The 22,132-nt window shown below is 45.7% G+C and overlaps 2 protein-coding genes across 3 annotated transcripts in view; one reads left to right on the forward strand and one right to left on the reverse strand.

The window, feature by feature from the left end:
* The first annotated feature begins 12,165 nt into the window (after nt 1–12,165).
* Nucleotides 12,166–15,465, forward strand: LOC135180721 (fibrinogen-like protein 1-like protein). Its single transcript, XM_064153426.1, has 2 exons — nt 12,166–12,346; nt 13,781–15,465. Exons 1-2 carry the CDS (start codon nt 12,199–12,201, stop codon nt 14,479–14,481), a joined length of 849 nt encoding a protein of 282 aa, XP_064009496.1. The 5' UTR covers nt 12,166–12,198; the 3' UTR covers nt 14,482–15,465.
* A 2,240-nt stretch (nt 15,466–17,705) lies between these two features.
* CHRM5 (cholinergic receptor muscarinic 5) overlaps nt 17,706–22,132 on the reverse strand; it is a 49,440-nt gene continuing 45,013 nt past the window's right edge. For both annotated transcript variants that reach the window (XM_064147711.1, XM_064147720.1), the window contains exon 2: nt 17,706–21,997. In XM_064147711.1, the coding sequence (XP_064003781.1) occupies nt 20,328–21,914 (1,587 nt within the window). In that variant the 5' untranslated portion in view covers nt 21,915–21,997 and the 3' untranslated portion in view covers nt 17,706–20,327. The remainder of the gene's footprint in view (nt 21,998–22,132) is intronic.

Genomic DNA, 22,132 nt, shown 5'->3' on the forward strand with positions numbered 1-22,132 from the left:
GAGGGCCTACACTGCCTCTAACATTAGCTTTTGCTGCAGTGTACTTGAAGAAGCCCTCTTTGTTATCCTTGACCTCCCTTGCAAGGTTGAGTTCCAACGAGGCCTTAGCCTTCCTAGTTGTTTCCCTACACCCTCTGACAACAGTCCTAAACTCCTCCCAGGTGGCCAGCCTCTCCTTCCATGATCTGTAGATTCTCTTCTTCCACTTAAGTTTGCTTAGCAGTTCCTTACTTAACCATGCAGGTTTTCTGGCTCCTTTTCTTGATTTCCCACTTGGTGGTATGCACTCATCTTGAGCTTGGAATAAGAGATCCTTAAAAACCAACTGTCATGGGCCCCTCTGCCTTCGAGTACCCCGTCCATTGAGATTTCACCCAGCAGTTGCTTGAAAAGATGACCATCCTGAAATTCAGAGTTGTAGTCTTGCTTGAAAGGTGAAAATCCAGAGAGCAGCTCTTGAAAGCTGGCCTGGAAGGTGGAAGCCATGAGTTACTTCTGTTGAACAGTAACTGGAATCACAGTTACATTGTGTGAAGTGTTTTTATCTGGTAACAATCAGGCTGCTGCAGTTTTCCTTGTTGCCTAGGTAAGGACAGCAAGATTTCTGCCACCTTTCACTCTCTCTGCTCACAATTTTGATCTGTATTTAAGGAATAGTGGAGAATACAGGCCATGAAAGATGAAAGACTTTGTTAAAGAGCTTAGAGTGAAAAAGCTTCCAGCAATTGTAAGGACCCCAATAAAGCTTTGGAAGGAGCATATGGAATATTCAGCACTTCATTTTCCTCGGGACTGATAGATCGAAGTCCAGGTAATTTCTGTGCATTGGGATCAGATGGAGAGTGCCACTCCCTTGCTTTACTCAACAGAAAACTCTGTCCCCACCCCAGAAACCTGTTATCTGAGCACTCCCAGGACCAGACATCTTGTTGCCTAATATTACTGTTTCACTCTTGTACATTAGTCCTCTCCTGTTCAGGCACCTGTATGATAAGTATGATTTGGGGAAGTGGCTTGGTCTGCTACTGAACTAATGCCACTTAATATGGTACCAGCTTTTCGTTCATTTAGAACTGGAGTCTGTGTGTGTGGAGAAAAGAGGTTGTAGCCAGAGTGCCTTGATAACTTTTAAACTTGCCACATGGTTTTGAGCTATCGTCAATGCCACTAGGCAAAGCTTATTTGATAGCTTTCACAGAATGGCTTAGGTTGGAAGGGAACTCAGAGCTCATCTGCTCCAACCTTCAGACCACGGGCAGGGACACCTCTCAACTAGACTCAGCTGCTCAAGGCCTCATCCAACCTGGCCTTCAACACCCCCTGGGAAGAGGCAATAGCTTTCCTGTTGCAGTTGCTGGTGTAATACAAGGCTCTTGCAGGAAGTTGATGTTTGCTATAATTTAGTTTTATTTTCTTTTTCTCAGTTTTTTAGTTATCTTCCTTCCATGTCAGGTCTGAGCTCTCCATTTTCTCAGCAAAGTTTAGCTTCCTTCTAGCAAGGCTACTTGAGATAGCATAAGGCAGACAGCTGAAGGAGCCTCATAACAGCCACTCAAGGTGTGCAAAGTCTGCTTGGGCTGTAGAGAGGCTGATTTCCTAATTGCCAAAAGGATAAAGACTTCCTTCCTCAGCTTCAGTTGGGTCATCCTGCTGCATTCCTTCCACAAGTGCTGGGTACTTTTCAGGCTTTGCCATTCGCTGACCTAAGAGAGGTTTGTCCATAGTTCTGCTGGATTCCTGTTATGTTTTAGAGTTAAATCAGCTCACAGAAGGATCAGAGAAATAGCAGAATCAGAGGCATGCAGTCAGAAGCAGGAACTCTGTTTCTGTCAGTGAGTGCAATACATGGGGCTGAGTAGGTCTGAAGGGTTGGCAGCTGCAGAGCTCATGTAGCCATGTTGTGACTGAAGGGGCAAGGGAGTTCATGGCAGGCTGTGTGGCAGGCAGAGATGTGTTTTGCTAAACTCTGTTTCAAGATGAAGTGGTTTGAAATAACTTAGCAATTCCTTCATCAAAGATGCTTCCATTCTTCACATGTGAGCAATGTAATGCATAGGTGTTCCACTTCCCTGATAAACAGTCTTTGTTGGTGCTCCTTTTGATGAAATGGGGGTGCTGATGGCTCTGTAAGACAGTGTGTTCCTTCAAAAGCAAAAGTTGGCTTGTGGGTAAGATTTGTACTTGTGAAGAGGACTTAAATCTCATGCCTGGGGTTGTGATACCACTGTTGGGCTTTGTACAAATCACGATTTCTGCTTCAGTTTGTGTGGGAGGGATGAGAAGCTTATCTTGGCTAATTGTAAGGATGAATGTATTAACAAATATCAAGCACTCAGCATGGCTGGGAACTTACTGAAGAAAATTCAGTGAATAATCTTTCTAAGGAGTTCACTTAGATCTATTTTTTTCTACACATTTTTTAAAGCAACACTTTTTAAGTAGTCACTCATGCCAAGAGTTCCAAAGCCATCTAGGCAACACAAGTACATCTTTTGCAGCTTAGCAAGAAGTGTGTCCAACCACTAAGGTGCATTTAAACATCTCCACAGGGCTCTTCATGGACCCTTAAATGCAAAGAGCTTGTGTGCACTCTGTTCCACGGCATCATGATAGGGCTCCAGTGGAGGATGTCCCTGCTCACTGCAGCAGGGTTGGACCGGAAGGCTTTTGGAGGGCACTTCCAACCCAAACCATTCATCAAAGCTTTGAGATTTTCAAGTAGACCAGAGAATCCTGGAGGCTAGAAAAGACCCTTGAGATCATCAAGACCAACCATTAACCCAGCATTGCCAATTTCACCACCAAACTCTTTCACTAAGTGCCACATCCACCTGTCTTTTGGAGACTTCTGTGATTCTGTGACCCTGCATTTACAGGTGGAAGGTGACAGCAGTAGATTAAGGTACTAAAAGGATTTCACTTCCATTTTTAAGACACTATATCTGACCTTAATCCTGTATTCCTGTGGCTTTTTGTTTCATGTGAAACTTGGTTCTTTTAGGAAGATAACCACTATGTCCTGCTGGCGTTGCATCTGGGATAAAATGACTCTTGGGTCACCAATATGGTTAGATGGTCATTCCCTGCTTTATTTCTGTGTTACAGTGAGTTATATGCTTTTTTGGAAGAGGTGTGCACAATTAACTTAGTTTAGGATTGGTACATGTGGATAGCTCATGGTTGGTCCAGGATTACCGGCATGGCATGGATAGGTGACATTACAATAACATTCTACGAGGCCAGCCCCTAGGCCGGCTAACCCAGCCCCCTTGGGCTGCCTAACTGCCCACATGCAGCTGGCACTCCCCACCCCTGCAGCTGCATGTGGGGGGTGCTACCCAGCGCCTGGTATCTTAGGTCCCAAGATGGACTCAAGGACACTTCCCAACACGGGTTGCTCATGTTTATCATTTCATGTCCGGTTAGCAAAAATCTCTCCACATAGTACTGTGAATAATGGCAATTCCTTTGTAGCATTGCCTGCTTTTGTACTGATGTGTCAGGAAGAAAACAGGGATCTATAGCTGTGTGTTACACTTGTGTAGTGAGCTGGAGGAGAACAGAAGTGATTACATCTTCTGTTGATAGCTTCCACTCCAGTGCAAAAGCAGTTTTACTGCAGAAAGGTTGCTAAAAGGTTACAAAAATACACAGACACATTGCACATCCTTGGGCAGGGCAAGCATGAGCTCCTGTGGCTTAGGGGCATTATCAGGTCCTGCTGCACAGGCTTCAGTGGGATCTGTGTCTCCAGACACAGATTGTGCACTGTGGTAATTGCACACGATGACTGCAGATAGGCAGTGATGAAATGCTTCTAGCCAGCACCATAGGAATGTTCTCTTTGCATTGGTCTGGCCTTGTACTGCTGTATCACTTCTAGATAGTTCCCTCTGAATCACTGTCATAGCCTAGTTTGCTTAGCTCAATGACCTCTCCTGACTGAAGCAAGAGTAAATAAATGAGAGTTTAGACCACAACCCTGAGATCTGTGGAGAACTTTCCTCCATTTCTTAGTTGTCTGAGTTCAGAAGGAGTGTGTTAGAGAGGCACTGGTGCTTTCTGCTCTGGGTGGCTTCTTAACACCACAGTTCCATAAAACCTTTTAGCACCCACTGAGCAATCTGACTAATTCTTGTGATGTGATCTCAGCCTCTCTCCTGGGGACAACTGTGGGCAATGCAATGCCTTGTTTTGGTAGAAATCCTGATCCCACCCTATCCACCTCCTGTGTATTATTCACCTTGCTCTCCATTTTCTTAACAGCAGGATCAGGAAACTAAGCCATGCCGTTAGTGTGAGACAGTGAAATCTGTGACAGCCATGACTGCCAGGAGAGGCTGTTCCCACACCTCAGCATGCTGGGAAATGTCTGCTTTGGGTTGTTTGGTTGATGGGATTTTTGTAATTTTGTTTTTTCTTGGGCTTATCATCAAAATGAAGTTATTTAAAGCCTACCTTGTGTTCTGAAGCACTGTTTTTGTGATCCTTCTGAGCATTTCTTGTGATGTTGGGCTGCTGTGTACGAAAAGCTACCCCTTCTTTTTTTTTCTTTCAGCAGTGCTGCTTCAGCTGGAGGTTGCTAGAGAGCAACAGAAGTCAGTGAATCTCTTTGAAAATGAGCTGGTTGCCATGACAATGCTCCCAGCTGCTTGTCCGGTATCAGAGAATCATTTTCAGGCTCCTGTATTACAAGGTTAGGCTCCAATGTTTCAAACTAAAGAATGTAGCTAACTGATCCAGGTTAAAGATCACCACATTCCTTCTTAAAAACCTTTGGGCTCAATGAATCAAATATTTGTGCAGGTACTTAGCAAATGTGTTTTATTACTTGGTGCTGATCTGATACTTGAGGTAAAACTGATGCATTGAGATGGAAAACGCTTCCACCTTATTCACTAAATGTTTTTTTGTAGTGGAAATGACCCTGCAAGCTGGCTGATAGCTGGAGAAATAGTGTTTAAAATATACCACATCTGGATCAAACCTGAAGTGTTAGATGCTGTTAAGATTTATTTAGTGTGAAGTCCAGACAGTTGATCCTGAAGTGCTAGCCAGCTTCCCTTTGAACACAATCACAGAATCACAGAATTACCCAGGTTGGAAAGGACCTCTCAGATCTTCGAGTCCAACCTATCACCTAACCCTTCTAATTAACTAAACCATGGCATGAAGTGCCTCATCCAGCCTCCTTTTAAACACCTCCAGGGATGGTGACTCCACCATCTCCCCGGGCAGCCCATTCCAATGCCAATCACTTCCTGTGTAGAATTTCTTCCTAATGTCCAGCCTAAATCTGCCCTGGGGCAGCTTGAGACTCTGTCCTCTTGTTCTGTCACTGGGTGCCTGGGAGAAGAGACCAATACCACCTGGCTACAATCTCCTTTCAAGTAGTTGTAGACAGCAATAAGGTCTCCCCTGAGCCTCCTCTTCTCCAGGCTGAACACCTCCAGCTCCCTCAGCCTCTTCTCATAGGGCTGTGCTCCAGGCCCCTCACCAGTTTTGATGCCCTTCTCTGGACACGTTTGAGCACCTCAACATCTTTCTGAAATTGAGAGGCCCAGAACTGGACACAGTACTCAGGATGTGACTTAACCAGTGCTGAGTACAGAGACAGAATGACTTCCCTGGTCCTGCTGGCCACATTATTCCTGATACAGGCCAGGATGCCACTGGCCTTCTTGGCCACCTGGGCACACTGCTGGCTCATGTTCAGTTGGCTGTCAACCAGTACCCCCAGGTCCCTTTCTGCCTGGCTGCTCTCCAGCCACTCTATCCCCAGCCTGTAGTGCAGCACGGGGTTGTTGTGGCCAAAGTATAGAACCCTGCATTTGGCATTGTTAAATCTCATCCCCTTGGCCTCTGCCCACCCATCCAGCCTGTCCAGGTCCCTCTGCAGAGCCCTTCTGCCCTCCGATAGATCAACATCTGCTCCCAGCTTGGTGTCATCTGCAAACTTACTGATGCTGGACTCAATCCCCTGGTCCAGATCATCAATAAATATATTGAACAAGACTGGGCCCAGCGCTGATCCCTGGGGCACACCACAAGTGACAGCTACCAACTGGATGTGGCACCATTCACCACCACTCTCAGGGCTCGGCCATCCAGCCAGTTCTTAACCCAGCACAGAGTGCCCCTGTCCAAGGCATGGGCTGCCATCATGGCCAGGAGTTTGCTGTGGCAGACAGTGTCAAAGGCCTTGCTGAAGTCCAGGTAGATTACATACACAGCCTTCCTCACATCCACCAGACAGGTCACCTGGCCATAAAAAGAGATCAAGTTGGTCAAGCAGGACCTGCGCCTCCTAAATCTGTGCTGTCTGGGTCTGATCCCCCTGGCCATCCTATAGGTGCCCTGGGATTCCATTCAGGATGATCTGTTCCATTTTCTTGCATGGCACTGAGGTCAGGCTGACAGGTCTGTAATTTCCTTGTTCCTCCTTCTGACTCTTCTTATGGATAGGCACCACATTGACCAGCTTCCAGTCTTTAGGAACCTCTCCGGTGAGCCATGGCTGTTGATAAATAATGGAAGGTGGCTTGGCCAGCTCATCTGCCAGCTGTCTCTTCACTCTAGGATGGATCCCATTTGTGAGGATCCAAGAGGCTCAACAAGTCCCTAACTGCTTCCTCCTGGATTACAGGGGGGCTGTTCTGCTCCCTGACCCCACCTACTAGCTCAGGAGGCCAGCTGTCCTGAGGACAAACTCTCTTACTACTGAAAATTGAGGCAAAGGAGGTGTTACGCACTTCTGCCTATTCCTCCTCTCTAGTCACTACGTTCCTCTCCTTGTCTAATAAAGAGCAGAGGTTACCCTTGCACCTCTTTGTGTCATTAATATATTTATAAAACCACTTCTTGTTATCATTCACAGCAGTGGCTAATCTAAGTTCTAACTGGGCTTTCACCTCTAATTTTCTTCCTACATGATCTAGCAACATCCTCACACTTTTCCTCAGTTACCTCCCTCTCTTTCCAAAGGTGATATGCCCTGTGTGAACTACCCTGGCTGATCCTGCCTTGGCAGAGGGGTAGGACTCGATTTCTGGAGGTCCCTTCCAAGCTCTGAAGTGCTGTGATTCTGTGACAGGACAAGAGCAATGGTTTGAAATAGGAGCAGAGTAGATCGAGGTTAGACGTGAGGAATAAGTTCTGCACCAGGAGGGTGCTGGAACACTGCAACAGGTTGCCCAGGGAGGTAGCTGAGGCCTCATTCCTGGACACATTCAAGGTCAGGCTGGATAAGACTGAGCAACCTGCTCTAGTGGAGGATATCCCTGCTGATTGCAGGAAGTTGAACTAGATGACCTTTGGAGATCTCTTCCAACCCAACCATAATAGGATTCTACAGTGGATGCATTTTTCAAGTTAGGCCCCAGTTCAGATTGAACCTTTTTCAATTCATTACATTTTCTACACATTTAGAATGTAGCCATTGGCTCACCAGGAAGGATGCTTTCAGTGTTTATTTCAGACCTTGGAATATTTCCACAAATAAACCTGGACAAGAAAGTTTCTGAACATCTAAAAGTCAAATGTTTCCAAAAGGGAAGCATTGTTTTTGTTTTGTATCCAGTGAAAATTACAAACCTTTGTTCACTTCTCAAAGAATAGTTCAGCTCACAAATAAGTAAGATTTAAGAGCATCATTGACAACAGCCTCCTGTGCAGTGTTTCAGCAGCTGACAATTGTTTTCCGCAGTGGCAGATAAAAACACACTTCACATTCCATTGCCAGCTCAGAAGCTCAAGAACAAGTGAGAACTGTTAGCAGTGGGGTTTTGTTACTGGTCCTACACAAAGACACCAAAGGATGTTTAGCCAAGGTTGCAAAGCAATTCAAAGTCAATTGAAGTATTTCTATTGCCTAGTTTTGCTGTTTACTTTAGTTTGGGGTTTGTTTTGTTTGTCCCCATAGCAATCACTTTTGCTGTGTACAAGCAACATCAGAGGGATAATTACGATTCTGCCATATTGTGACCAACAAACGTGATCCCTGGGCTGAAAAAACAAGTGTTCTCATTATTGGCTAATAAGTACTCACTATAGGAATGAATTGTTTTGAAATCTGTGTAAGACTCAACCATATCCACATAAGGGGTACGTTAAACCTACTCTGGAGCTGAGGAAGAAGCTCTTCAGTAGGAGGGTGGAGAGACTCTGGAACAGGCTGCCCAGGGAGGCTGTGGCTGCCTCCTGCCTGGGGCATTGAAGGCCAGGCTGGATGAGTCCTTGAGCAGCTGAGTCTAGTTGTGAGGTGTCCCTGCCCGTGGTGGATAAGTTGGAGGAGATGAGCTCTGAGCTCCCTTCCAACCTGAGCCATTTTATGTTTTTGTGATGTCAGTGCTGAGAAATTATTCTCAAGACACTTGATGAAGAGCAGAGGTAGAAAAGAGCTTTTGTTGTTTCTCAAAGTTTTCATCCACAGACACAGATGCCTTTCTAAGCACAAGGCAGCCAATGCTGTTGCACTCTCCTTTCTCATTAAGTGCTTCTTACCTCACTTCTGCTGCCAGCTCAGCTAAAGATTTGGAAATCCAGAGAAACAAACAGCAAGAAAGTAAAAAATAATGGAAAGAGTGGGGAGGAGATAAACGGTGATGGGAAGTGTAGGAATCAAAGGCACAAACCAAAGATGTACTCTGCTTTATCTCAGGGTGACACAGGAGCTGTCAATAAATACCACTGAAGTCAGTGTTGTTTTCTGGGGTGCAGCAATATAGGCAGTGGAAAGGTACTTCTGCTGCTCTCTTTTTGCACACAGGGACATCTGTGTCATAATGCAGTATTTCATGCCCTAGCCAAGGCTTTTAAAGCCTGGTACTAACCAGAAACCAAATACATCAAACACACAGATCCCAAAAATTCCCTGCAGAGTATAATACTGAAAGCAGAGAATGTCCTGAACTTCCCTGGAGCTCTGCTGCTAAGCAGTGTTGGAAAAAGACATTGTTCTGTCTCACTGTGCCCATCCCTCCATATAATAAAACCTTGCTTGGACTTGGAAAATGAAGAAATTTTAGTGTTGCAAGCAAATCTTCCCTAAAACGTTTGTTATGTGCATTTATTCACAAATCCTCACATGTGCCTTCACTGAGGAACAGAAATTCTGCTCCTGCTCTGGCAAGAGGGTTGGACTGGATTATCTTCTGAGGTCCCTTCCAGTCCCATACAGGATCACAGGACCACAGGATATTAGGGGTTGGAATACACCCAAGGAGATCATCGAGTCCAACCCCCCTGCCAGAGCAGGACAATACTATCAAACACAGATCACAGAGGAACACATCCAGACAGGCCTTGAAAATCTCCAGAGGAGACTGCACGACCTCTCTGGGAAGCCTATTCCAGTGCTCTGTGACCCTTACAGTAAAGTTGTTCCCCCTTGTGTTGAGGCAGAACCTCCTGGGCTGCAATTTACATTCCGTCATTCTGCGAAATTCTGCATAGTACAAATACTCAAGGAGAGGTCAGGACAAATTCTCTATCAGTTTTAATTGTGGCTTCTTTCAGGGATGGAATCTGATCAAAGTGGGTTGTAGGCTGCATCAAAAGCACACAAACTTGTGTTGGCTCTTCTCAGAAAGGGGGTGTGCTAGATCAGGCATCACCCAGAGGCCATGCAAATAGATATACAGCAACAATGAATTAATCCAGTTCTAACAGCTGTGAACTGAACTCAATTAACTGTTGTTAATCCAAATAAACTAGAACAGAAAGGTGCTGATCGTCCTCTTGTGCTTTTGGTTTTCCATTTTTATAGCTCTGAGATTGCTTCTGATTGATCCACACTAAAATATGAAGTAATAGCAAAATTTATGGTTGGTAAGTCATCTTCTGAACTCAAACTTCTTTCTGGTTCTCCGTCACTGTGCCTATTTATTGACCAAGGAGATTTGATTTAGTTACTGAGATGTTTTAATCCTTATGGAAGAACTTTGCACTTTATACTTCATACATATGGCACACCAAAGTCCATCAGAGCCAGCACAGTGTGAAACAATGAAGATGCAGTTTTGCTGCACTTGTCATACTATGTTGGGGCTGAGCTCTCCACGTGGACTTAAGCAGCAGGCAAAGTACAGCTGGAGAGAATGAGCTCACTCACTGGTGTCTACTTTTCATTGCCAAGCTTCTCTTGAAAGAGGTAAGCTGCCTGCCTAGTGCTGTCTTCCTCTCTTGCTTTCTTGGTAATACCAAGTTCTAGTCTGAAATTCAATGGAGCTCTAAATCAGTTCAGTGTGTCAGTGTGAGGGAATTAAATAAAAAAAGCCTGACTCACTCAAAAATGCTGAAAGGAAAACCAGACAGATGGAAAAAAAATAACTTCAAGTCTAAGTTTAATGATGCTTGTGGGTTAGGTTTTGACTTTAAGTAACTTACAATGTAATAAATTAATAATAGGAAAGTAACAGAAGCTTTCAGGGAAAAGGATACCTGACAGTAGGAAATGCAGTTACAGTAGGATTTGAATGCTTCAGGGGAAGCTCTCTGCCAAAATTTCTGGAAGGCAGCTTTCCAGTTTCTTACAATCCCAATGTCAAGTGACCAGCTTTGCCTGAACCAGCAACTTGTCTGTGAACAGTAAGTCAGAATTACTACTGAATGCTTTTAGGGAGAACAGAAAATTCTGGTTTGCTGCTTTTCTGTATGATAAGGATACAAATTAACTTTCAAACCTGAACTTGATTACAGTGATTTGTCTTGGACCTTTAAGTATGTGTTCACTCTGGAAAACTGCTGCATCTGCTGCTAAGTCAGAGTTGTGGCTGTGGTGCAGCAGAAAGCACTCTGGCAAACAGTGTTGACCTCTGTAGACTCTCTGCTGATGCTGGCAGGAAACCAGCTCAGACAGAAGAGGTGTTTACTGGATCTATTTCTGCATTTGTCAGAGATGTTGTGGGGAGCTCAGTCCTTAAATAAATAAATAATCTAAAATAGTCTGGCTAAAGTGGAAGTAAATGTGTCCTTGGAGACTATGGGAAACATTTGCTACCTTGAATCCAGTCTAGGCTGTTCATATAGAAATTCCTCTTCAGTCAAGCTGGGATTTGAGGACTCCGAGATTCAGTACAGCAATAGCCTAAGCCTTCATGCTACAGTGGGTGGAGGCTTACTAGATATGCAACCCCAAAAGGAGGACAAAGTGAGGCTCAAAACTGTTTTGATTCCATATTCTGAGCCCTTCTGGGTTTTGAAGAGGCTGAAGAAAATTTTGTTCTGCTGTTTTGATAATGAGGATTTTTTCCCCCAAACCCGAGTTAAACCTGTGACTGTTACTTAAAGCTGTAGGTGGGAATTCATAAAAGACATAGTCAGATGTGCTGAGGTGAGATCTGCAGTGCAAGGAAATGCTCCCAGCACTCACAAGGCCAAGCCTTTGAGCACTGCTTGTACTATAGGCAGCCAGCAGCACTGTCACTGCTTCTGCCAGTTCAGCCAGGAGTGCTTCCCTCTGGACTCAGTGAAGGAGCAAAATTATTTTTTAATGAATACAAGATTTGCTTTTGCTTTGTTATTACATCAGATGCTATGGGGGTAGGCTGAGGGAGCTGGGGTTGTTCAGCCTGGAGAAGAGTGTGGGGAGACCTTAGAGCTGCTTCCCTCCCTGGAAGGGATCCTCCAGGAAGGCTGCAGAGGGACTTCTCATCAGGGTGTCTAGAGACAGGACAAAGAGGAATGGTTTGAAGATGAGGCAGAGCAGGGTTAGACTGGAGCTCAGGAAGAAGTCTGAAGGTGGTCAGACTCTAGAATAGGCTGCTCAGGGAGGTTGTGGCTGCTTCCTCCCTGCGAGTGTTCTAGACCAGGCTGGATGAGGCCTTGAGCAGCTGAGTCTATTTGAGAGATTGGAGTAGATTAGCTCTGAGGTCCTTTCTAACCATAGCCATTCTAGAATACTATGATTACTTTCTAGAGCTTTCTATCCTCCCCAAACTGCATTATGCTTCATTGCCTAGCATGGCACAGGGTGCCAGAGGTGAAGTATGTTCTTAGTGTCAGAGCAATAAGCAGTCAGAAATAGGGGGTGAGGTATCAGTAAAGATGGGAAGAGCCAATTTTGTCAGGACTTGCTCTATTAAAGCTGAGTGTTTCAGTATCTTTCTCTTTCAGGGCTTTCATAGTCATAGATCTTTGCATGCTCAATCCCAGTCTGTGCTACAGTTCTGTGCTGCTACAAGAGGACTGACTCAAAAGATGCTGCTGAGAAGCTCAGGAGGATTTGTTCTGCTCCTGCTCTTGCACTGCACTGAGTTAGTAAGTGCTGCAGAGGAAGTGGTCTTAGCCAATGCTCACCTTCTACCGCAGAGAGGCAACGTGAGACTGAGCAACAGCAATGAAAAAGGTACTGATGGAGAGAATGAGTGGCTTGGACGCATACTGTGGGTTACTTCTAGTGCTTTGCTGTACCATTTTCATCCAGCTCATTTGGAAGTTACCCTGCAAAGAGACTGCAGTGTGAACATGTTCTGCCTCCAAATCTTTAAACCCTTCAACTCAGCTGCCATCTCATTCAAGGGCAACGAACAGGTTTTGGGGGAAAAATATCTTGTGGCATTTGAAGGTTATTCTTAGAATAATCATATCTGGATTACATCTGAGACCTCAGCACCTAAATCCCATTGGTACCTGTAACTGAGTGATCCCTCTGCCTGCAGAGCTTCTGAAGCCCAGCTTGGTAGGGTTTCTAACACACTGACAGGAGTAGATACCACACAAGGAGTAGTGGATTGATCATATTTTCTCCTCTGGCTGGTGGCACTTCAGAGTTTATAACGGAATCTGTAAGAAGCAGCCTGAATGACAGCATGACATACATGTCAGCTCTGTGCAGAAGAGAGTGCTTTCAGTTCCTAAACATGCTGCTGAGTGCTGGGAAGGACACTGTATGGCAGCCTGCCCTACAGAAGGAGTTGTCTGTGTGTGAACTGCTGCCTACATAAATGCACATTTCCATAAATGATAATCTGGCTTTTAGAAGTCTCACACTCTGCTGTAGGCAGCAGAGCATAGTGCCTTGGTCTCAGAGATGACTGTCACTATCCTAGAGCAAGAAATTGCTTTATAAGCATGTTATATTAAAACCCCACAGTACCAATATTTCAACCTAACACAGAGGGTCACCTCAAGCCCTCCCTGCCATGCTTGTCACCCTCTGAGTCTACCAGACAAGCAATAAAGTGGAGAGGCACTGTCAGCTCTTTTTCTGCCATTGATGTTCAGCACTGCACAGTGCTGTTGTTCTGTCTGCACACCAGTGGCAAGGTTTAGCCTGGAGTTTGAGTGATAGGAACTGCTTCTAAGAAAATTCTCCCATGCCTGTAAGTTTTGTATCAGCAAGAAATGTGCTCAGTATCTCTCCCCTTTACCTTTGCACATGTGGCACATGTGAGACTTTAGTGCCATGGTGTTTGAGAGGCCTGAAGTGTGAACTGGATTTATTTGTAGAGGATGAGGCCAGCTCTTCTAATCCAGCAGATGGCACAGGGAGCTACAGACTTGCTGCCTACTCCACCTGGAAGAATACAGGAGGAAAGGCCATGGTCTCCACATAACTTCTGGCTTTCCAAACAGATTTCTGTCAAAACTGCAAAGTCACACTTCTGGTGTGTGCTTTGGGAAATGGCTGAGCACCTCCTGCCCTAAGATATTCCCCCTTTAGCTGAGTAGATGCCCACCAGCTGGGATGGAGTCAGAGTCAGATTCCAGTCAGAGCTAAACATCTATTTCCTATTGGGCCAGAAACTGACTTGAAAACTTCTTCTCTTCCTCTGCTCAGAGTATCCAAGAGATTGTTTTGAGATGTTTCAGCGCTCCAAAGGCAATGCCAGAGATGGTCTTTACATCATTCAACCAAAGGAGGACCCAATTGTTGTCTCCTGTAACATGCAGGACGGTGGCTGGACAGTGATCCAGCACATTACAGCCAACAGCACGCTGGATTTTGACAGGAGCTGGCAGGATTACAAGCAGGGCTTTGGCTCTGCCCATGAGAACCACTGGCTAGGGAATGAGTACATGCACCAGCTAACCAGCAGCTCCGTGCAGTACGTTCTGGCAGTGAAGCTTGTGAACCTCAATGCCGAGGTGATGTGGGGCCAGTATGAGCCCTTCCTCATTGAAGCTGAGGAGTCTCAGTACCGCCTCAGAGTGGGGCTGTACAAGGGCAACGCCACCGACGCTTTGACCATGGACACTGTGGCTTATGTCCACGACAACCAGAAGTTCACCACCAAGGACAGAGACAATGACAATTACTTCCAGAACTGTGCTAAGCTGGAGCTTGGCGGCGTTGCGGGGGGAGGCTGGTGGTACAATGCCTGTGCCGGGGCAAACCTGAACCGCAGGAACGCGATCTACTGGCAGCAAGACTGCAACAAGCAGCGCCTCTGCAAGTTTGCCTGGATGATGGTCAGACCCAGCGACCGCAGCCTGGCACCCCCTGCCAAGCCCTGCCCGTGTCTGAAACTTGAACTGTAGATAAGCCACGTGCACTTGGAAAGGAGCACGAACTCTGCCCAGGGAGTGAAGTGAGCTCACACCGTGTGAGTAATCACACTAATTAATTGTGATTGAAAATTGAGAGAGGGCCTCTACCAGGCTTTCCAAGAGAATGGCATCTGGGGCAGGACCAGGACATAGGCACATACCAACCATACAAGAGAAAAGTCACTGTCAGAAACTGAGGCCTCTACCAGAAGACTGAAATTATGAATTTTACAGTATTTTAGCCATGCAATGAGTCAGGTCTGAAATCCAGGGTATGACATCTTTACGAGATCTACCATAACAGACCTCAGAAGGTTCTGCTCTGGTATGAATGGGCACTGTTGGTCTCCTGTGATTGCACATCTTCACACATCATGCAGGCAGAACATTCCCAGTGAAGCACCTTCCTTTAGGAAATGCACACTGGAGCCAGTTGTGTACCATAAGGCAGCACCAGGCCTCTTCACCTGTAGTGAAATGTATTAACTGTAGAAGGGATTTACTATAGAAAATTTGAAGTGGCCTCACTTCCCACTGTTGCTCTCTCCCTTCATTGACTCTTCTCTTTTTCTCCACTTTTCAGTGATCCCATACATAGCAAAGTATTCAGCACAGGCTTTTCTTTTCTTCTTTTTTGAGTATTCAGAACTAATGGGATATCAGCTTTCCCATCTCAAGTGACTGATTCAAAGCCTGGAGCAGGCTGCCTGGGGGGGTTGAGGAGCCTCCTTCTCTGGAGACATTCCAAACCCACCTGGATGTGTTCCTGTGTGTCCTACTCTAGGTGATCCTACTCTGGCAGTGGGGTTGGATTGGATGAGCTTTCAAGGTTCTTTCCAACCCGTAACACTGTGATTTACAGCTCCCCAAAGTTCTCACCATGCAACTGGGTGAACACATGCATTAGGGGATCAAACTGGAGTCACAACTGTATCATTGCTGCTCTGGGCTTTTCTGAATATGACTTCACTTTGTTTACCACGTTTTGAACTGCTGCTTCTCTCCATTCTATGCTGTCCTTCAGCTTTCCCTTTTTGCAATACCACTGTGAGGAAAAGAAAGCAATGTTGGCTTCATGAATCAGCTTCTAGCTACAGTTCTTTTGACACTCAGCCTTGCCATTATTTAAACATTGCCTTTTGCCTGATGATTAAATAGAGGCAGAATCTTGAAACTTCACGAGAAATTCATCTGGTTAACAAATAAATAAATAAAAGAACTGCAGGGTTTTTAACCTTGAAGATCTTGTTTTCTTTTACAGCCATTTCACACATCTCCATGCAATTGGGAGATCTGAAAGACAACTGAGGAGTTTTGGTTGTTGCATGGTACCAAGTGTCAACATGATAATTAGAGCATCATGTATGTGTTCTTAGCTCTTTTAATTGCAGAAATTCACCCAGCAGATACTGGCAAACTCCTGCTTTTTTTATTTAAACATGGAATCTCATAATTTCCATGAAAATTGCTGAGAAAATAAATTGTGCTATTTTTCTTGAGAAGACAAAAGTGTCAGGACTGCCTAAGAAGCTAAATTATCTGGGAAGTGGAAAAGACACCAAAACAATTTTTGTTTTTTTCACAATGGACTGCAGCATTTTCAGAAACAGATCCTCCCCAGTGGGTGAGGCCAATGCTCCTCCATTTGGCTGCAGCTGATGGTTTGTTCCCCCTGAGACTGTGCTGAAAGACAGAAGTGTGATAGAGACAGAGGTGGAAACCAACTGGATGGAATTTATATCAGTGAGTTAGTTCAGAACGGTTTCTGCTCTAAGTTGCTCAGGTGCCTCCAGAGCTGCAGTGAGGATACAACAAAATCGACCCAGTGCTGCCAGTCTTCCATAGCTTTCATTCCAACTCCTTGCAACACAGCCAGGTTCTCACCCTTCCAAAGTATATTTGCAATATCTTGACATGGAAGTGCACAACTCAGAGCCAGCAGGCTGCATCTGATACCCAAAGGTAAGTAACCTGTTCTGCAGCCCATCCTTGGCCTCTTTTCGAGGGCTTGGGATGAAGGAACTGTGGAAATAAACTGTATTAATGTCTTGGGCAGCTGAAATCCAACTTACCAGTTTTGGAGGTGCTCTCTAATATTAACTGGGGCCCTACAAACCCCTGCTGACAGTAATTCCAGGATGGGAATATAGACTCATAGCACGGTTTGGGTTGGAAGGGATCTCCAAAGGTCATCCAGTCCAACCCCCCTGCAGTCAACAGAGACACCCTCCACTAGAGCAGGTTGCCCATAGCCTTGTCCAGCTCCAGGGATGGGGCCTCAATTACCTCCCTGGGAAACCTGTTGCAATGTTCCAGCACCCTCCTGGTGCAGAACTTGTTCCCCACATCCAATGTCACTCTGCTCTGCTCTCATTTCAAACCACTGCCCTCATCCTGTCCCTGCAGGCCACTGCAAACATTCCTTCTGCAGCCTTCTTGTAGCCCACCTCAGGTACTGGCAGGTCACTGTTAGGTCTCCCTGGAGCTTGTTAAGTAACTATTGGTATTTTCTTTCTTTTTTTTCCCTAACTGAATTCCCATTTGTCTGTATCATTGCGAATTGCACTTCAAGTTCCAAATTCAAGCCATTGACCCTCATCCTATCATGGAGAGAGTCCAGAGGAGGCCACAAAAATGATCAGGAGGTGGAGCAGCTCTGCTATGAGGACAGGCTGAGGGAGCTACAAGTGTTCAGCCTGGAGAAGAGAAGGCTCCAGGGGGACCATAGAGCTGCCTGCTGATAGCTGAAGGGATCCTGCAGGAAGGCTGCAGAGGGACTTTTCATCAGGGTGCCTAGAGACAAGACAAGGGGGAATGGTTTGGAGCCGAAGCAGAGACGGGTTAGATGGGGTCTTAGGAAGAAGTTCTTCAGTAGGAGGGTGGTGAGACTGGAAGAGGCTGCCCAGGGAGGCTTTAGCTGCCTCCTGCCTGGGAGTGTTGAAGACCAGGTTGGATGAGGCCTTGAGCAGATGAATCTAGATGAGAAGTGTCCCTGCCCGTGGTGGGGAGGTTGGAGGAGACGAGCTCTATTCTAGGATTCTATGAAATACAGGTAACAAGATTGTTCTACCCTATAAAGTCCCACAGCACTTTGTAAAAGTACGAAGTACAGTTTGTAAGCAAAGCAGAGTGAATTCTAAGTGATTCTCTGATAAGCATCACCGTTTCCCTCTGGCGGCTGTGCTTGTTGTAAAGAACAGGCAGCACCCGAGCAGTCAAGCAACACACAGCTCTTTATACAGGTCCAGCTATTTACAGTGTCCCCACGTCTGGCCATGTCTCACATGCTGAAGTGCCAGCACCACAATTCAAGCACACATTTCACGATCACATTGAACCATCACTGTGTGTTCCTATACATTGGATGTGCACAGTGTCCATAAGCATTTACAAAACAGTCTTGTTCAACAGAAGCAAAGACCAACAAAAACAACAACAATCCCAGGCCATTTCAGAATGTGCTGCTTTAGCAACGGCACTGCAGCTAGCTGGGAGTGTCACTGTCTCAGAGATTTCTGTGACCCAGAGGGATGCATTGCTAAAGATCAAATAACCCCACAAGAGTCACCAACTTATACACAGGTACTGCACACAAAGAAAGCTCTGGGTAGCCACAGGAAAGCTGATGACAGGGCCTTTACCAGGACCCGGACTTCTCTTCAATAAGCAATCATCTGCTAATGCACAAAAAATAACAGGCACAGCATGGTGTGGTACAGAATCAACCAGGAGAATGCAGAGAACGTTTGTACATCACTGCACTGATAGTCTTTCACTGACACCACTGTCCCCTCTGGAGACTGGGGATAAAAAATGCTAATGGCTTGTACTGTGGTTGTTGACATGGAGGATTATTTATCTGTAGGGAACCGTTTTGATGGACTGATAATTTAATAAATTACATTAACAGCTTCACTGAGAGCAATGACTAATACACTCCCTGAAATGTGCAACAGGCTCCTGTCACCACTGCAATGTAGTGCTCAGGTGTGTAGCAGATACAAAGACTGGCCCAAACTCATACCCCAGAGCATCTCACCCCAAATAGTGAGAGAAAGGCTAGAATTGAATCTGCACTTTGTAGGTGGAGATATTTTTCATTTATTCATAAACACATGTGTATTTTAGGATTTCATTCCTTATAACTGCTGCCACCACTGGCTTTAATTTTTCATGGCCTTTTCTGAGCTTTCCTGTTTGCTCCCACCACAAGCAGACAGGTCAGCAGCTCTGCTCCAATGGCCTAAGGCAGCTCCTTGCTTTTGTACTCACTCAGTCTGTGCTGCAGGACTCGTGCTGGTGTAACACAGGCATCAGTCAAGCACATCAAGTTCAAACCCTACTACAGAAGTGTCCCCATCACAAACCACAAACCCCAGCAAACCTCAGCCTCAGATCAGAGCCTTCAGCTTGCTATAAACAGCCAGCACAACCCACTCCCAAAAGCCACAGTGGTCAGCCCCTAGCCTTGGAGCAGCTATGGTTCTGCTGGACCAAAAGACAGTGACTGGAGGCACCTTAATTTCCCAGCATCTGCTATTGTCTAGCATTTTGAAAGCTATCTGAAGATAAAAAGTGGTATGAAAGTGCAAATTATAGTTTTATAGAAAGATTTTTAAATTGCTTACAAAATATTTCTTCTTTCAGAGGTGCCAACAGCAGATAATTATTTCAGAGATGTCAGTTCTGTCATTGTTTGGGATCATTTCATAATGCAGAGCTAAATGCATTGGACATCAACACATCTTTTTTCTTGTTATGCATTATTTATCCTCCTGTTATGCATTAGTACCTCTTTGCTCTCATTCTCCCTTTAGTCTGTTCTTGTGACCCTACTTTGAATTCTGTGTCCAGTTCTGGTGTCCCTATCATAAAAGGCCACAGAGCTGTTGGAGTGAGTCTGAAGGAAGGACACACAGATGATCCAAGGGCTGGAGCAGCTCTGCTGTGAGAACAGGCTGAGGGAGCTGGCTGAACTCCAAGGGAACCTTAGAGCTGCCTGCCAATAGCTGAAGGGATCCTGTAGGAAGGCTGCAGAGGGACTTTCATCAGGGTGTCTAGAGACAGGATGAAGGCATTGAGAAACAGAGAAATTTTGAGGTATCTGCTGACAATCACCATTTTTTATAGGTGACAGTGACTTGCAAGATGGAACACAGACTGTGACTTTGTCATGCATAGAATACATTATCTGCTTTCCTCCACTATGAGCCCTTCCTATGTCTGCAGAAAAGTCATCCTTTGAAGTGGACATTTTCTGCAGTGTGCCATTTTTCTACAAATTTTGTCCATTTGGAGTGCTATGAATCTCTGTGACCCATTAGTACTGGGGATGACAACATTTCCCGCTTTAAACAGTCCTTGTTTCACTCCAGCAGCAGGTGGAACAGTCTTGGAACAGTGGCACGAGTTCCATTGCTTGGTACACCAAAAACTAAACAACACAGCAGGAAGGAACCACAGGGAGAACAAGATCTGCACTACAAGGAGACAGATGGATATCCTGGCCTGGTGACTGGGTGAGTGTCACACCCTGTTTTATAGTAGTTTAAAACTGACTCTACAGATTCCCAGTCTGAAAGAAGGGAGACCACATACACAGCAACCTAAATGCAGGTCTGCTGCACAACCCAAGCCAGCCAGTGTTGCTTGCAGCAGCCACTGACTCCTTAATCCCAAGCACTCCACTTTCATGTATAATTTCCTGTATAATTTACTCCTCTGCCGATTTTTTGTAACCCCTAGACAAAGAGAGCAACAGCTTTGAGAAGACAGGATTACAGTTTACTAGGTCATGTGAAGATCTCTTTTCCCCTAATCCCCTGCTGTCAGAGCAGTCATGGCAGTCTGCTATTGCCCTGCCAGTAGAGTTTCTCCTCCACCTTTTTCTTTTTCCATTGGCAGAAAAGCAGCATCTTAAAAGTCTTCCTGAAGGTTTTGTTACAGAGGGCGTAACACATGGGGTTAACAGTGCTGTTCACATAGCAGAGCCAGTACCCAAGGTGCCAGAGTGTCGGGGGAATGCAGTCAGAGCAGAAGGTGGAGATCAAAACCATGATGTTGTAGGGAGTCCAGGTGATGATAAAGGCCAGAAGAATGGCGCTTAGAGTCTGCGCTGCCTTGCGCTCCTTCACGAGGACCATCCGCTTCCTTTTGGTGATCTGGCTGCTGACGTTGGGGTCCATGCCTTTGATGGAAGGTTCCTTGGACAGAGCAGCAGCACAAGGAGTTATTTTCACTTTGCGGCACCCGTTGTTGGCCTCCCGGCTGCCATCGGCCTTCACCACCAACCGGAACTTATAGGCCACGCACTTCTTACCTGCCTGTGCCTGGCCTTTGGCAGGCGACAGGAAGTATTTCTGGTGCTCAAAAGCATCTTCTTCAGGCTGCTCTTTGCCAGCCACACCTGCACCCTCCTTGAACTCTTCTGCCTTTTCCTTTGATGGGCTTTTGTAAGTTACTTGGAAGACCGAGTCAGAGGCCAGCTTGTCCTCCTCCTCGGAAGAGGCATAGCTGCTGCAGGTGGTGAGCTGCTCAGCCTTGGCCCACTCACTGCAAGTGCTCACTGCCTGGGACACCTTCGCCGTAGCTGATGTACTTCGACTAGATGAAGACCAGGAAGCCTGACACCTCTCTCTTTTGACTGAGTGTTGCTGCTTGCAACTGAAACAAGACTTCAGGAACGTTTTCTGAGGCTTTATCATCTCAAACTCTGCCACAGACTCAGAGCCCTGTAGCTCAGCGAGGTCCTTGGTTCGTTTCTCTGTCTCTTTATAGATGCGACAGTACAAAATGGTCATCACGGACACTGGAATGTAAAAAGCAGCAATTGCAGTGCCAAAGGTGATTATGGGCTCATACAGAAACTGGATCTGGCACTCCTCAGGTGGCACCGTTCGTTCCCCCACAAAGTACTGCCAGCACAGGATGACAGGTGCCCACAGTACGAAGGAAATCAGCCAAGCCAGGCCGATCATGATCCCGGCTCTTCTGGGCGTGCGTTTGGCCCTGTAAGTTAAGGGCCTGGTGATGGAAAAATACCTGTCAAAGCTGATGACCAGGAGGTTCATCACCGAGGCGTTGCTAGCTACATAGTCCAGTGCCAGCCACAGGTCACAGGCCAGGCTTCCGAGAGACCAATGGCCTATGAGAATGTAGGATGTATAAAGGTTCATGGAAAAGGTTCCAATGATGAGATCTGCACAGGCAAGGCTGAGCAAGTAATAATTGTTGACAGTTTTGAGCTGACTGTTAACCTTAAAGGAGATCATCACAAGAATATTTCCCACTATGGTTATTAAGCTCACAATTGCAGTCACGGTGGCAATAGTAATGACTTCCCAGAGGCTATGCCCTTCCAACTGCTTATGGTTGATGGATGAACTGTTTACAACAGTAGAATTGCTGAATAAATTTACTTCCATTCTTGTTCTCAGTGTACTGTCATCAGGATCTTAGCACCGGTCCATGCTGCTTCTGGTACTGAAAAGCATTCTTTTGGTGGCAGCTGTAAAAGTAAAGGAAAAACAGGAAAAGAAAGCAGCTCATTAAATTGCACAAACCTCTGTTAGAGATACCGACACCCACTTGGAAAACAATCTATCAGAGCATTTTGGCTCTCTTTTTGCATTTTGATTGCTGT

Source organism: Pogoniulus pusillus, chromosome 1 (assembly GCF_015220805.1).
Source record: "Pogoniulus pusillus isolate bPogPus1 chromosome 1, bPogPus1.pri, whole genome shotgun sequence".
NCBI lineage: Eukaryota > Metazoa > Chordata > Aves > Piciformes > Lybiidae > Pogoniulus > Pogoniulus pusillus.